At 41.2% G+C, this 16419-nt stretch overlaps 1 protein-coding gene across 7 annotated transcripts in view; it reads right to left on the bottom strand.

Annotated features, from left to right (window-relative positions):
* Nucleotides 1–16419, bottom strand: part of SYNE2 (spectrin repeat containing nuclear envelope protein 2) — a 195512-nt gene that overhangs the window by 160543 nt on the left and 18550 nt on the right. For 5 of the 7 annotated variants that reach the window (XM_054198074.1, XM_054198078.1, XM_054198077.1 and 2 more), the window contains exons 3-9: nucleotides 6278–6339; nucleotides 5228–5323; nucleotides 4880–4957; nucleotides 4683–4775; nucleotides 3214–3395; nucleotides 1329–1525; nucleotides 762–862 (exon numbers count right to left, since the gene is read on the bottom strand). In XM_054198074.1, the coding sequence (XP_054054049.1) occupies nucleotides 762–862; nucleotides 1329–1525; nucleotides 3214–3395; nucleotides 4683–4775; nucleotides 4880–4957; nucleotides 5228–5323; nucleotides 6278–6339 (809 nt within the window). The remainder of the gene's footprint in view (nucleotides 1–761; nucleotides 863–1328; nucleotides 1526–3213; nucleotides 3396–4682; nucleotides 4776–4879; nucleotides 4958–5227; nucleotides 5324–6277; nucleotides 6340–16419) is intronic. The other 2 variants (XM_054198076.1, XM_054198075.1) reach the window with 1 other exon arrangement.

Below are 16419 nucleotides of genomic sequence, written 5' to 3' on the forward strand. Positions count from 1 at the left end.
GAAAATCTCATTTTTCAAATTTGCAAGCCTTGTTTTTAATTTACATTGTGCCATAAAACAACACACATTGAGCGTACGACAAAACCCATTCAAAGCTATTGAAAAACAAATAATAATTCCTGGGATTCTAGTGAGTTTTGGGTCAGGCACTATTACAGGGCAAGGCCAAAGTTTTAAACCTGGCACCTGGATATATGAAGGCATCTTAAAAGTAGAGCCTCACTGCACACCTATGGAAAGGAGATTATCAGTATGGAGATATGTAGATAATCAATTAATACATAGACTGTCATAGGAGAATATAGAGAATAGAAAACTTGGTTTTGCAACCAGTGTGATCTGTGAGTAACAACTTTAGTCTGCTTTACATGTGAGCTATTAAATGTAAAGCTGGTGGTTCTGCACATTTGCAAATCTGTCTGCCTCTACCCCAACATTTACATACAGACTTCAGAGCACGCATGAAGACAACCAGGCTTGAAAATGTCCTCTGTAATAGTTAAATGAAAAAACAAGACAACTTGCACAGCAATTCCACCTGTATCATCAAAAATCAGTCACATTGAGTCTTGACTACGACACAGGAGCATCATAAGGTTCAAGCCAATTCAGCCCTGTCAGTAGCTGAATCGGAGGATCAAACCATGATTTAACTGTTACTGAGTCAGGTTATAAACTGGGTAAAGAAAGTACTTGATACTCTTGACATCCATGATGCGCATTCATTTAAAAATGCTTCAGTGATAAATCACATGACATACCTGCATGTCATCTTCAGATTCACGTAAATTCTTGGAGTATTGCAGAAACTGAGCCACATAAGTCATGATTGATCTTTCATCTGGATTCATAATGTCAACATCTACAAGAACCAATACATCATTTACATAATTACACAGCCCTCTAGGCCTGATCACATAATTACACACTATACTGCAGTTATTAAAACACATTACCGTAAGCATGTTTATTTTGCAGCAGCTCAGTTAACATACCATTGACAGAAATTAATATGTAATGAACATTTTTTCCTTGGGAATGTTTTAATATTACATGATGAGCTAATGAACAAGCTTCTCCCATGAACAGGAAAGTTTCACACCCTTTCTTCTGCATATCATTCCTGCATTTGCTGCCAATTCAAAAATCTTAAGTATAGTTGGTGTCATAAAATAAAGAACCTCAGGTATGAGCATTACAGTAAAGACTAATGTTCCATTTCAAACTTAAGCATAGCCTTATTTTTTCCTGTATTATAAGTCAACACATATAGGATTATATTAATCTCACTTCTGATAATAAAGACCAAAAAAAAGCAGATCATTTACCTTCAGGTTCAAGAAGCCGTGGAATATTCAGCTCCAGTTCTGCAATTCTGAAAGCCTCTCTCAGGTTTTCTTTATTGCTTCTAGATTTTGCCTTCTCCAAATCAACTACACCTGGTCGTAGGGTTTGGATGATGGCTAAAAAAGGCAGTCCGCTTCGCCAGCTTGCCTTGAAATCAGTCACATTGATAGAGCCATGCCTATCCCCAAAATGATGAGAAACAAAATGTCATAGCCTGTTTCCTCAGATGTCCCAAGTACAGATTTAGAAATTTAGAAACAAAATATAAATTCAGTAAAATGGGGTATGAACCAAATGTAAGGAGTTATAGAGGACGTCGCCACTGAATTTCTGGAAAAGCTGGGTCAGACAACAGTATGGCCAGTACTACCAATCGCTATGTTTTTACTATTTTTGCAAAATGACTCTTTGCAAAATGACTCAATGTTTTTATCTTATGTTGCATTCTGAAGACAGAGCTTTGCTGATCCAATATCCTTTCTGAACATCAACTTTGTGCTCAATATCTGTGCATTCTATGAGAAGGAAAAATAACAAGCAAAGCACTGAAGAGCACGCAGGTATTTGACTGTAAGGGCACTGAGTATTGGAATCACCTCTGTCATTTTAGAAAATCCAGACCTTAAAAGAGATCTATTACTGCGAGAAAGATACTCCTTTTTCTCTTATTTAGCTTTGTGTCTTTAAAACATCTTCTATTAAGCGGTGCCTGAACAGTGCTGTGAGGTGTCCAGCTCTACAAGCCACAGGGAATTCTGGGATAACTTTCCAGAAACACCTCATGTATTCTGAGTATGTTATGGCATGGAAAAGATGTGGGGTTTCAGGTGATCAAATTTAGTTACCAACAATGGGCCAGGACTTACAAGATTTGTTCTTTTACCAAAAACTATTGGATTCACTGAGAACAAAATCATTCAAGGTAATCACAGTTCAGAAAGGATGCTACAAAACGGACAGCAACATTGCTGAAAAAGAAAAGCAAGCAAAAGAAAGAGGAAGATTTAACGGACAGCGAGCTGGTTTTTACATGCCAATCAATCTTGTCCCGATAAAACACAGCTAAAAGAGAAACTTCAGTGCCTGAAAACATTCTCCCAGCAGAAAGTATCTGATGTGCTGATGAAGGCCTTTATCTCCCACTAACAACATGGAAGGATGTTATTATGATATAAAGCAACCAAAGAGCTGGAGAGAAAGGGCTGACATTATTGTAAAACATATTCAAAACATTTTGGATTGAAGTACTAGCCCTTGAAGAAAATGTAAAGCCTGCCCCTTGCAAGAAATACCTGTATCTGTTCTAGATTGTGTGCTGTGAATAATCCCACTGAAATCAACAGAGCGATGTGTACATCAAGCATAAGCAAACTTCTTGTTAGAACTGGGGACTTGGACCTCCTACGTTCACTAGGGTCCTTCTTGGGGATCATGCAGTGTTTCGACAGAAAAACACAAGGCATGGGAATCCTAGAAATCCCACATTTTCTATTTTCAAAAAAATTAATTATTGAAACTTTGTTAACCAGTGCCAACCACAAGGATTAATACTATCAAATCACATAAACATTCCACTAGAGTTATCACACAGAAGGCCCTAAAAGAGAAACGCCAAACAACTCAATTTACATTGTGGTATTTTATTAGCAGAATTAGATTTGCTTTATTATATTTAAAGGGCTCGTGTCAAAACATTTAGGGCCTGATTGATGCTAAAAGTACTGGTAACAACATCTGAAATCTAAAGGATTTTCTGCTAAGCTGTCACTAAGTAACGTTTAAAAAAAAGAGAGGAAAACCACATTTAGAGGAAAGCCGTAAATACAACGTGTAACATACTATTTGTAAGTCTTGGATGGAACTTACAGTGAACACTGTTCTTTTGCCCACAACAAAAGAGCCTTTGTAGCAGAAATCTTCCACCGTTCCTTAATTTTAGCACTTTTTTTAGCTGATCGGCTTGTCTTTGGAGAGGAGTCAACAGCACTTGAACGATCAAGTGAAGGCTGATTGTAAGTACAAGCAAGTGTCCTGGCAAGTTCTTCAATCTATCAGAGATGATAGGAGAGTTAATCAGGCTTCAGTGAAAAATTATCAAGACATCAACAGCAGAAAACCACATAGAATTAGAAAGGACTCAATGACAGCTGTAACAGTTCCCTGCCCCAAAAGATCAGATCAGGTTTTTTTGTTTGTTCAACCTGAACTATTTCATGCTGAATCCCCATCTTTAGGTGTTTTTTTGGCAGGAAATATTCACCCAATGACTTCACTTCCATGTTATACTGTGGGTACCAGCACTTGCATCAAGGGACTTTCTCACTCAGTGTGCTTTTCTACTCCTTCTACCAGTGAGAGCAGCTTGTGGCAGCTGTGTTTTCGGCTGCCAACAGTGTCATGTATTAGGCATGCTGAGAGTTTGCCTGCTGACTCAGGGTGCAGGAAAACCTACTCGATAGACCTGAGAGATTTACATTTGGTTAGAGAAGCTTGGTTTAGGTTAAAAGGTAATGCATACGGCTATGTGCAGTACAAGAACCTTCAGCAACAAAGTACTTTGACCAAGAAAAATACGGGCTACATCTAATACTGTTAAATAACTTTACTTTTTAGGGTTCTTCTGAGCCCCAGTCACCAGTTCACTCCCAGTGCCCCTATGTTAATTCACGTCTGGGCTCTTGCTAGAAGAGAGTTTGGCTCCATCATCCTCTAAACTTGATTAAAACAAAGCCCTGTGCTTTCAAACACCCCTTCTCCCCATAACCTCATGCCACACAAGAGTATCTTGAGTTAACTCAGTATCTTGTATAAGATATATTAACTTGGTATCTTGTATAAGAAACATCACTACGACAGCCTTCATGTTATTCAGGCACCTGCTACTGAAAAAAATAATAGCAAGAATTACACATTGTGAGCACAGCCAACACTGAAGAGGGGGGCTTCCCCTCTTCCTCTGGAGATGGACGTGAGCCACTTTGCACTAATTGCTCTATTTGGAGCTTAATCATTACAGGCCTTAGAGAGATAGGCAAAGTTTAGCCCATTTTTTAACTGGTTACTTGAAAAAAGAATCTCTGTATCTTTCCTTCCTACCATTTACAGCTAGATACTGTTCATTGGGCAGTAATGCCATCACTGCATTGGTGAAGCAGCTCAGAGACACAGGCAAGACACACTGGTGCATCTCCTCCCTGAGCCATCACTTCAAGATGTCAGAAAATAGTCTTATGCTTTGTACTAATTGATCCTGTTTGGCAACCACAAAGGTCAACACACTTTTGTGCTTTTTCCCCCTCTATTAAAAAACTCTCTTACATTGCTGAAATACTTACATGAAAATGAAATATAATTGTCCAAATTAGGCCAAGCACAATGGAAGGTTTTCCTTCAATAATGTCAGCAACATGAATATTTATGAGCTTGAGCTAGAGAAAAAAAAAAAAAAAAAAAAAAAAGGATCATTGTTAACAAAGGAAATGTTCCACCAGCTAAACTGGCTTTAGTTGTGAATTTTGAAGTTAATACTCACTGATCTGCTCTTTAAAAATGTCAAAGCATTTTCTATGTTGCTTCTGCACTGGAAGGTATTAAATCCTTTTTCCCGTGGCTGTGAAGCAAAAAGAACAGGTTACATCCTCAGTTGTAAAAATTAATTTTATTTTATATATTTGGAAAGGGAAGTCCTGCAAAGATTCACATATTAGTTTGGACCAACTTATTTCAGTGTGTTTCAATGTTAGTGGTGTAAGAATAAGTTACTTGCAAATAGCTCTATAACTCCAGAGGGATCATTCATATGCTTACAATTAAGCATATCCAGAAATCTTTGATCAATCTGATGACGAATTGAGGTAATATTTTTATTACTCTGTCTTACCAGATGTTGACCTGAAAGCACTTCCAAAAGATCCAAAAGCAAATGTCCTTGCTGTATGTCTATATACAAGTCTGAGATAACAGAAGGAGGTGTATGCTGCAAAATAAATTTCAATGCTTGTCACATCATCTTTTGTCATTTTGAACTCAACACACTACAGCACATCACAGATTACTCTGTTGTTAAAAAAAATGTTTAGCAGTCTTTATTTTTTCAATGAGCTGAAATATAAATCCTGCATCTAGTCAGCCATATCCTGCTTCTTCTAACCCATTATTACATGTGTCTCTTATTCCCCCTTGCCCTGCCTCTGAGTTTTATAAGGATTACTTTAAGCCTCATTTTCAAGCATTCATACTTTTCAAGGAGGTATGTGGCAAAAAAGCCAGAAACTTTGAAAAGAGGCAAGTTTAGAGAAGCACTTAATTCATATTTGACTTCTTAATCAATGTACACTGAGTACAAATTTGACTACAGAGTTGAATAACTCTTTTCACCCACTTGTGGACAATACAAACCTAGCATGAGCTCAACATCTTCTGCTCAAGGAGGGACCAAAACAGAAATTTTTTCATCCAAGCAAGTAAGAGCCCCACCACATGCTGCATGAGCTGCTGTGTGAAAGCTTAAAGAGCACCTACACTACTACGTGGTTTGTCTTAATACTTATAAGTCACTAAGGTCATCCCATTAAACTCATGTTCTTGGCTTGCATCATAGAATAGTACTTACCTAAACACAGTAAAACTAATCATAAATACAGAACCTCATAAAAGCCTGAGATGCGTGCCACAATCCAGCACAATCTTTCAGCAAGATAGATAGTCATCTACTTACAAACTGTCTCTTACAAACGTCCTTGGATGATCACCCATACAATGCTGTTACACCTATTAAACAAATGCTTTCCAGGGGCTACTTTTTCCAGCCAGCGTCTGAAATTTTTATATAAATTTTGTTTATTCCTAAAAATTTTAGTCTCTGTATGGCACATCTGAATCAAAAAGGCAAAAGTCATCTCTTTCCTAAAGAATCCCCTTTACCCCTTACCTTTGCTAGTATCGAATTTATCCATGTAGTGAAGGTTTTCTTCTGTGTAAACTCTCGCTGTACTGGGAAAAAACAAAGATAAACATGGTTAATGGAAAAAATGATCTGGTTTTATTTTTCCTTCTCAAAAAGATACATGGCATCCAACCCAAGCCTAAGCTCCTTTCTTGCAGATATTAAGATACAATTTAATATTAGTTTTTCTCAATTTTTATTTTAGTGCTGACATTTGCTTACTTGCAGAGATGATACTGCAAGGACCTCCACAACCATCAAGCTTACTTCTACTGGATGCAGTTAAGAGCAACTAAAGAAGGTTTTCTCAAAAGCTCAGCAAATGCAAACAGCAGAGTGAACACATCATCCCACAGAACAAAATATCTAGGATAACTCCATCCCTTCATAAATGTTCCACCAAATACTCAGAGCAATCATCAGTACAAGATCCATCTTGAAATTTGGCAAAAGCCACGCATGGAATTGGGTGATGAGACCAGTATGGAGACCGTGGTTAGGTGATAAATGCAAAGCTGTAGGTGAAGCCATGCAACAGTTGTCCTGGCTAACTGAAGGGCTAGGGAGACTTATTAGGCTGCCTTTGGGGTATATACCCTCTAACAGCATCCCTTTCAGTGCTGGGCCCTCCCCGGGGAATGTAGACCGTTAATTTGGCCAAACAGGGGCACACGGGGTCATAAAAAGGAGGGAGGAAGAAGGAAGTGTTTGAACACACGTCTCAGTAAAAAAAATGGTGACATGGGACTCAAAGTGTGACCTGTTCACACAGAGATCCAGATCTTCACCCAGGTCTTGCAAGCTGGTACACAGTGATAAACTATCAGCAGTTGTGAAGGGAGAGAGGATGTTGCTTAAGCACATGTTTCAAAAAAATCAGAATATTTAAATTGCTTCTCCCATCAGAGAAAAGATCAAGAGAGGGGAAAGCCTTTCACCATGGCTTGTGGGTAGCAGAAATGAAGAAAAGTCTAGTTCCCCCAAAAGGTGAAGCAGAGTTTGAGCAGCAGAGCCAGACAGACCAGCGCCCCGGCCCCATCCCTGGTCATGGCCAGCGGATAGCACCACTGCCCAGCCCACACTCCCTCCCAAAAAAACAAAACCACACCCATTTCCCAAGACCCAGGTGTCACCACCAAAACATTACATCCCTGCTGGACATCTGTATGCAGGTCTGAGGTAACGGCAGGAGGTATTGGCCCCTGACATTAGTCTTTCAGGCCTCAACGCTGCGCAGGCACTGCTGCCAGCAGCCATCCCAACGACTCACGAGAGCAGGTGTGAACACAAACTCCTTTTTCTCTCCTTTACACATCAGCTGTGATTGAAAGCGCTGGGGTTGGCTTCCCAAAAAAAAAAAAAAGGTCAAAAAGCAGTAACGTTTCGCCTACCACCCCCAAGAGGCCTGCCTGGAGCTGCAGAAGGATGGTCATCCGCTCCGTTTTCCCCATTTGAATAAAAATCCAAAAGGCTGCACTGGGTTTTAATAGCCCAGACATTACAAAGCAGGTCTATTAACTGAGGGAGGCGAGATTATGCAGTTAGGAGAGTTGATGTTTTTGTCACCCAAACCACCATCTTTGGCCTGCACCAGCTGCATGGTTGTCCCAGCCCTTCCTCTGAGGGCTGAGGCAGTTGCCGGCCCCTCCGTGCACAGCTGCCTCCGAGGTGGGCCTGCAATGGTGCTGCCTCTCATCACAGGCAGCAGAGAAGCAAAGCCTGAGAGGTGGGAGAGGTACAAAATGGAGCGAAAGAGTAAGCTTCTCTCCCCACCGTGCTGGGTGGCAGGGGAGGCTGCGTCAGGCAGCCTGGAGCAGACAAGGCTTTGGGTCATGGCGACACAGAGGCTCGGAGCTCCTGCGTAAGGGGACAGAGGTGGTATGGTGTGCTGGCCCACTGCCTGCCAGGAGGACAAGAAAGTAACAGTGCATGTCCTGCGCCATGTCCCCGCTGCAGCTCCCCGAGGAGTGGCAGGCGGTAGGGCAGCGTCCGTGGCCCAGGCCTGGAGGGAGATGATGGCCAAGGTCGCTGTGGGGACACTCGCCGCCCACTTCCCAGCTGGGATAAATCCTCCCGCAGCATGGGAGAGGCAGCGGGAGACTCTGACCAGGCCATCAGCTTGCGAGAAGAAACACACCTGGAGATGGGGGTGGGAGTGGACAATCTCTTCTGGCTCTGAAAGCATGCTCTTGAACAAAATGTGACAAGACTGACAACATAAGGCAAGTGCAAGACTACTCAGCAATAGGTATGTATGGTTTTGTAGGCTGGGCAGGGTGAAAGACACCAAAAATAACGAAGCCCTTGGGGGAGAAAATCCCACCCTGACTGCTCTGGCCACGAAAATGAAAATGCCACTCAGAGGAAAACGTCCCACACTTTATTACATGGTGATAATTTTGCAAACACAAACCCCGGTCCTGGATGGCTCTTCATCATCCAAGATGACCTGAAGGACTTGCTGCACAGAGCTTCATCAGCTCACGAAGCAGAGCAAGCCGCTTAAGGATAATGCGGCTTCCTGCTCCTAACCCCACCATCCGACCCGCAGACCTCCTCCTGCTTCACTGGGCAAGTGAGTGGCGAGAAAAACATTCACGCATTACGTGCGGCGAGGGCTGTTTTGCATCCTGTAGCTAACACACCTTTCAACAGTCCTCCTCTAATCTGCAATACTACGATCCTGTCGGAGCATGAAACAGTCAATTTCCCCTGCTTGCTGGACTGTTTTATGCTCCTTTTTAAATATCACAGAGATTGTGATGACTAGTAAGATAAGGGCAGTCTTAAAGACACAGACAAAAACACAATTTCAAAATTCTGTTTTGTTTGGAAAACAGAAAATAAGTGCAAACATGCCACACAGACCAATCGACGTCGCAACGCTTGCAAGGAGGACATAAATAGCATAGAGATATTCGGTTCATGTTAGCACAGCACCCAACCACACCCTTTGGTTGAATACCCATGCGGGAGCCATTCCAATTACCTAACAAGTGATTATTGAGTAGCTGTGCTCAATTTTATCAGGCAGGCAAGGCTGGTATTGCTGGCACTTGAAAAGGGACAGAAAGCAAATATTAACTACTCTGCCTGACGCCAGCGAGTCTTCCAGCTGTAGCTCTTGCCAAACACACACTACTGCTACTGACTTGGAGAACTTGCTTTTGGGGTTGGTTACAGAAAAGATGTCTAAGATGAGGACATCTGGTCTTGTTTTGGTTGAACCTCTCCATTGTAGTGTGCTGCATTATGCAATATGGGCCAGATACTGCAAGAGTTGATTCACATGGGCAGCTCTCCGATAAATGTCTCACCTGGCGAAAGTACAAGGCAGTTATTTCACACCTAAGCACACCTTACACCCTCCCCAGGCTACAGCTGCTGCCTAGTGCAACCCACCAGGCTGCTTTCCAAGCAGCTGCTGCCTCAGCTGCAGCGTGGCTTATTTTCCTACCCAAATAAATAATAATAATAAAATCTCCTACTCAATTAATAACAAAACTCCATGCTTGGCAATATTTCCCCAGACTGTACTGCAGCAGTCACTCTGTTTCCGTCCAGACCACACAATGCACAGCTCAGTACAGATGTGCTTCTGGCACCGTGGCAGGCAGTCGTATTGCAATTTTCAGGCCCAGTGTGTTTTCCCTCCCAGGTCCCCTCCGACTCTACTGCTCAGAGGCGCTAATGATTTAATCAAGCTTTCAAATTCTTATCTCTACCATGTGTTTAATTAATACAGATTTTTGTTTTTATGAGGATGAATGGATTCTTTGTTAGGCCTTTTTATAGGTCTCTAAGCGACCTTGGTTTTCTCTTGCCCTAGTTTTCAAAATGTCACTGACCCAGAATAAAAAAGCTATCAAAAAAACCTGATCATTTCCTTCACAGTGAGACAAAACTCACCAAGTCAAAATCTGAGACAGTAAAATAAGAACGGGCTAATCTGAAAACACCCAAAATCTACCACATTTCACCCTGTGTTTTAAAGCTAAGCTTCAGAACAACACTCTAGGGAGGAATAACACATAGAAGCAGCGCGTCACGTAGGCTAGCTGAAAATCAATACACACTGCTGGACAATGACTGTTTTATCCAGTAATGAGCTACCAACAAGTGCTACAAACCAGGCGAATCATTAAGGGCTGGAGCATGGGGACATGGCAAGGACCATGGCAGTGCTGAACTGTCTCTCAGGAGGAAGAGGAGGGCAGGAGCGCTGCCAGCCACGGTTTTACTTTCAGCCTTCCTTTAACGGCGATTCAGAAAAGGCAGACTTAATTTCCTCTCCTCTGCTGCCTTTCGTGCCTCCCTTACCAAGGTTGGGGATGGCAGCTCACAGGAAAGCACCGTCTCCTCCCTCGGCAGGGAGCTGGGAGAAGCAAACTGTGGCAGAACACATGCAGCCTGTTAGTCTATGCTCATCAAACAATGTCACCAAACAGCAAAGAGGTTTTCTTCTATCGTGAGGACCAGTGCATCACTATCAGCGAGCCATTTACAACTGTGTGCCTTTTTTCTTTTTAAAAAAAAAAAAAAAAAACTTTTAAAAACAATTATTTGAAATCAATGAGCACAACCCTGTCTGTCATCTTCCCGTCTCTGTTTCACCAGAAGGAATTACCTCTTGCATATGATATTTTTATATCTTCCTTTCACCATTTAGGTCAGATAAGGCTACGTCTACAGTAGCAAGTAGTGCAGCTCAACACGAACAGATCAGCAGACCAAAAGAGCTGGTGTTCATGACGTAGCGTACCCACCACATGTGTAGAGAAGAAAGGTTGTGTTGAACTAGCTCTAGCCTGAATGCCCACAGACAGCCATGGTACCTTCTTGGAGCATTTATTTCAGTTTCATACAAAATAACTCCCTGATGGCTCAGCAAAATGAACCAAAGCATGGTCAGCAGGGATAACTGGGAGAGCTCCTTCAAGACAGCACTGCTGGCATGAATGAAGCAGGTACATGCTGGTAAATGACTGGAACTATCAGAAGAACCATTAAGTACTTGCCAACCCTGGGAGAGGGTGAGCAATTCACCCCTGAACATTTTATATAGTCCCTTGCCTTCCACCCAGTAACAAACTTTCATTTTCTGCAGACAGGAAAGCAGGGAAAAGAGTTATTTCCAGCATTTATGTTCAGCAACATGGTGTTAAGCAATGAAAAACAAACCCAGTATTTTTTGTCAAGATTAAGAAGTTTATCCAAAGCCCAAAAGCAGTGATGAAAATATTTCTTCAGGAATTATTTCTTTTCTTTCTACACTATTCCTTTCAACCTCCTTTTCCTTTTGAAAGCAAATTATCCAATTTACCAAAAGTGCTGCTAACTCAGGAAGCCTGCTCACACCGAATTTTGCCCTCCTGGCTTTTTTAAACAGTTTTGCTCCTCTCATTGCCGTGATCCTAGAGCAGCTGTGGCCTGAATCACCACTGTCCTTACTGCCACAACAGCCCACGAAGTGAGGCACTGCAGTACTTGGGGGCATAGTCAGAGGTTACAGATTAAACACTTAAAGACACTAAGACTCACCATTTAGATATCAACACACTTTTAAAGTTAAGGGCTCAAGTGGCTTTTCTAAGATTTTAAAGGAAATCCATGGTGAAGCAGGGATTTGAATATAAGTGGCCTTCAATGCCCTATACTGGTCCCTCAGAAACCGCACACTCCTTAGGCATTTTAATGCCAGTTTTTAACCAGTTATGCACCTAGTAATACCTTTAAAAAACTGAAATTTATCTAGCAGGGAACACATTTACACAACTATACAATCTATTTCTTTCATTAGGCATGTGAAACACAAAGATACCCATGAACTGATTTTTTTTTAGGCCGTCTCATGTGTCAGTTGCCTCTCCAGTGCCCTCAGCCCTGTCACATGCCACAAAGCCACGCAATTAGGGAAACTGCAGACCAGTTCCTCACTTGGGCAACAGGCAGCATAAACAGGGCATAAATTTCAGTGCAGCTCCTATGGGAGCTCTTCGAATATTAAAAGTCACCCCTGAAAAATCATAATAAACATTTAATGGACTTCTTTGATCATTCTGGTTAAAGAAAAAGTGTAGCTGTAATAACATAGTGGCCTCAACAGATGAGGCATACAGATAGAAAAAAAAAAAATGCTGGGTAAGAATTAGGAGTCTACCTGACCTCTGGATGAATGGATGAATTAAACAGGTCTCGGAGAGATATCCTCCTTTACCCAGAGATGAGTCCAATCTACTACAAATTGCATAACAAAATCTATCCGTACATATCGCCATATTTTCAATTTCAGTTGAAGAGAAATCATCCATAAAGGATTAGACATAACTGCATGAAAATGGTATAATTCATTTATATCATTAAAACACTCTTCAAGAACAGTTTTAGCAGCCGTGTTCTCATATAATCATCCTTTGGGTTACAGTAATAAATAGTAACATGCAAACAGATTTATAAGCAGGGAAAAAAATTAGGACCTCTGCAGTTCAGCAGTGAAAGAGTAAGTACATGCTCCAAACTCCGAGAGCTAAAACACACTCTCTTATGTCTGAATTAGCTCACTAGCATGGAAAGTGAAAACAGAGTTCTGCACAGGTTTGGTGGGAAATGCCACACATAGGGTCTGTTTGCTGTCCTAGAGAAGAAAGGGGAAGGACTTGTGCATGGGAGGGAAAGTGGAGGTTGGATCCCCCCACAGATAAACAGATTTACATCCCGAAAGCAAAAACTATTCCCACTTCAGAGCGCCACAAACCCGTTCAGCTTCTGCTGTAGCTACCCCCATCCACAATAAGAGCGGCTGCATATTCCCAGTGCTGCAATCCTGCAGTCAGGCTCATCAGCAAAGAGCAGTCATACCTCCTATAGTTCTCAAAAACATTGCCATGAAGCCCTTCTCTTACCAAAGGAGGAGACAAGCCTCCTCGGTTCACATAGCTGAAAACAATTTTGGACCCTGACTGTGCCTCTTCCATTTACAGAGGGCCGAGTGCCAGGCTGGACCCCTCTATGGGGCCAGCCCGTAATGCCATGCTGGGAGGGAAGCTATGGGAGGAGGAGACATAGGACAGAGCTCCCGCGTTATTCCTCCCATGCTTATTGCCAGCCAAGCCCTTGCCACAGCAAAAGTGACTTCAGGTTTCAAAGATGGCCCACGTGCTGCAGTGGAGCATCTCCCTGGCAAGCATCCTCTGTTCACCAAAATGTTTGCAGCATGCCTGGCAGGAGAAACCCTTCCCTTAAATATTTCCCCATTGTATACATCCATAATAGGTCCAGCTTCAGGTTTTTCACCTGCACTTCTAGGTGGCTGTGCAAGGACACAAAACAGCTTTGCAGCTGCTGTTAAGTTGTGCTGCATCAGAAAACTGGGAGAAAGCAGAGAGGTGCTGGAGGAAAGGGTACAGATAATGTTGACCTTAATCTGATTTAATTTCATTATAACATCTAGGACAAAGGGAAGGAAAACAGACCAGAAAAGAAGGAGCCCAAGTCCTGACATCATGCAATTTCATAGCAATTTCAGTTTTCTTGGCAGAGAGGAAGGAGGGTGGTAACTATTACCCTCTTGTTTGTGGAGATCAGCTTGAAAACTGGAAAAGGTTAAAGAGCAATATATAAATCTGAAAAGATGTACAAAGAAGGTTTATATTCTTGCAGCTTTTTACTTCAGCCTCATGATTTTGTGACTAGCTTCATCATTTGAAAATGTCTGGAGATGGGAACACTAGAAACTATATTGCTTTCATTTCTTTACCTGTTTTCTTCATGCTTTTCAAGCTTCATTAAATGTCCTTAAAACATTTAGCTGAAAAGAAAGATGCACTGAGAACAAAGTTACATTTTTACCTATTTTCCAGTGACTTTCTTTACTGCATCTTCTAGGTTGAACACTATTAAGGAAAGTGATTGTTCATCCTTGAACACTCTTCTACCTAAAAAACCACCAACGGAAATTCCACTAAAGCAGGTTTTTAAGATATTAAGCCACTGGCATTAATTTAATAGGATTTCTATAATAATTAGAGCTACTAAGCAGTAACCTCTTCATTAATTATTTTAAGGAGATTCTTCTTCCCTTGTTTCCTTCTTTTTCTTGCCAAAACTGCTGTCCTCATCACAGAGGCTGTGACTCAAATCACAGCCAAACATACCTAAAATGAGTGTTTGGTTTTACACATGGTAGGGAAGGAAAAAAAAAAAAAGCTAATTATTTTGTTACATTTTTAGGCATACAACTTCACAAACTTAATGACCAAACCAACTGGCACATTAAGTAGATCTTGTCCTAATTAACCAGATTAGACAAGTGCTCTATCATCACTGGATGCCTTTCAAGAATAACAGAGATTGGATCACAAAGAATCTAAATGTAGACTAAAATATGAGCAATCCAGAGTAGATCTCGCTCCTACTTTTTTCTTCAGTGCCAACTATTTATGTGTATCTCCTGTTATGCTGTGTTTATGCAATGCTGACCATACTCCTCGAAGCTATACCTTAACCATTTGAAAAGCAGATCATAACCAGTTTTACATTCATCTTTAGTCACTCAGAAAAGTAAGCTGTTTTTCTAATAGTTACAAGCAGCCACTCCTTGAATCCGAGGTTTCTCTAAAACTTCTGCAGGTGAACCTGAAGACTTCTGGCTGCTTTGCAAATCTCATCCCAAGTTTCCTATTAAAAAACCCTTTTCCTTGAGTGATCCTATTATTCTTATTTCACCGACACTACCACAGATCTGCAGGTAGAGTTACTAATGGTTTCTATATGTCACGTCAGGGAATCTGTCTTCGGTGCTTCATCACAGCTGTGTCACCATTTGCTTGTTTGACCCAGAGCAGATGCTGCAGCGCCACAGCTCCATACATAGGACACGTCTGTACTTTTGTTGCATCTTTAATCATTACAAAAATTGCTTATGTCACTTCTAAGGGATGTCTCTGAATGTTTTACAATGGCCAGCCACATACAGCTTGGCCCCAGATTTGCTGTGTGTTCATTTCAGCATAGTCTAGGAGCTCAAATTATTATAGCAAAGAAATATAATTTGGTCATTTGAATTTTAATAAGCATGGCTCTTTCACTGAGATGTTGACCAAAACCCCCTATTGTTATTTGACACATAAACACCAACCTGACCATTCAGAAAATAGCATGATTATTTCAAAATAAAACTCTATATTCTAAAATCCCATGTAACTTTAATTCAGCACCCTCTGCCTTGAAGCTAGATCATGTTTTCCAAATCCATTTCATGGTAACTTTCACCTCAGTCTTTCTACTGAAGGCTGAGTTCGACTGGGACAACATATACGTGTCTGACAAACTGTGCTTGGTGCAACAGTCAGACTAGCTCCTCTCTGCTAGGAGTTTTTGCTTGACCTCCTGAAAACGTAACACTGAAGCAAAACAGAAGAAAATTCACCTTTAAAGACTTTTGCCTTGAGACCACTGTTAACACTCACCCATCAAAACACATGGCTTCAATGACAATATTAGTGCAAATATTGATCGTAAAAGTGACTTGGCAGAATATTCTTTTGCACCATCTGTTTTAAACGTATTTTCTCTTAACTAAGCACCATAGTAATTTCTTTGTAAGTGAGCTAAAAGGAAATAGCTCTATGGAAACATGACTTAGCCCATCCATCCCAGAATAACCAGGCCCTAAACAGATCGAAGACAGCCTTTCCAGCAGCACTAGTCCTGCTGCCTGGAGTACCCCTCCTTGATAGGCACCATGAATGTTTACATGAATATGTTTAGAGGAAAAAAATCAGTCTTCCAAGGAGATTCTTATAGAAGAAAATTCAACACGTTATTAAGGAAAGACGAAAAAGCCTATCTTATGCACTCATCATTACCTAACTGTTCAGGTAGCTGCCATTAAATTGGAACAATTACAAATTAGCCAGCTTGCTTAACAAGTTATAACTCATTGCAAGTAAGGATGAAAGACTCTGACTGTAAGAAATTTGTTTAGAAGCCACAAAACTTTTCTACTTGTTTTGGCCACAAGCTGTCTTTCTACACATGCAGGGGATATAGCAGTAAGAACAGAAAACCAAATAAAATAAAATAAAACAGTACCGTAGTTAATAGCCTCATTAAGACCGCTTAATGTA

Source organism: Rissa tridactyla, chromosome 4 (assembly GCF_028500815.1).
Source record: "Rissa tridactyla isolate bRisTri1 chromosome 4, bRisTri1.patW.cur.20221130, whole genome shotgun sequence".
Classification (NCBI taxonomy): Eukaryota; Metazoa; Chordata; class Aves; order Charadriiformes; family Laridae; genus Rissa; species Rissa tridactyla.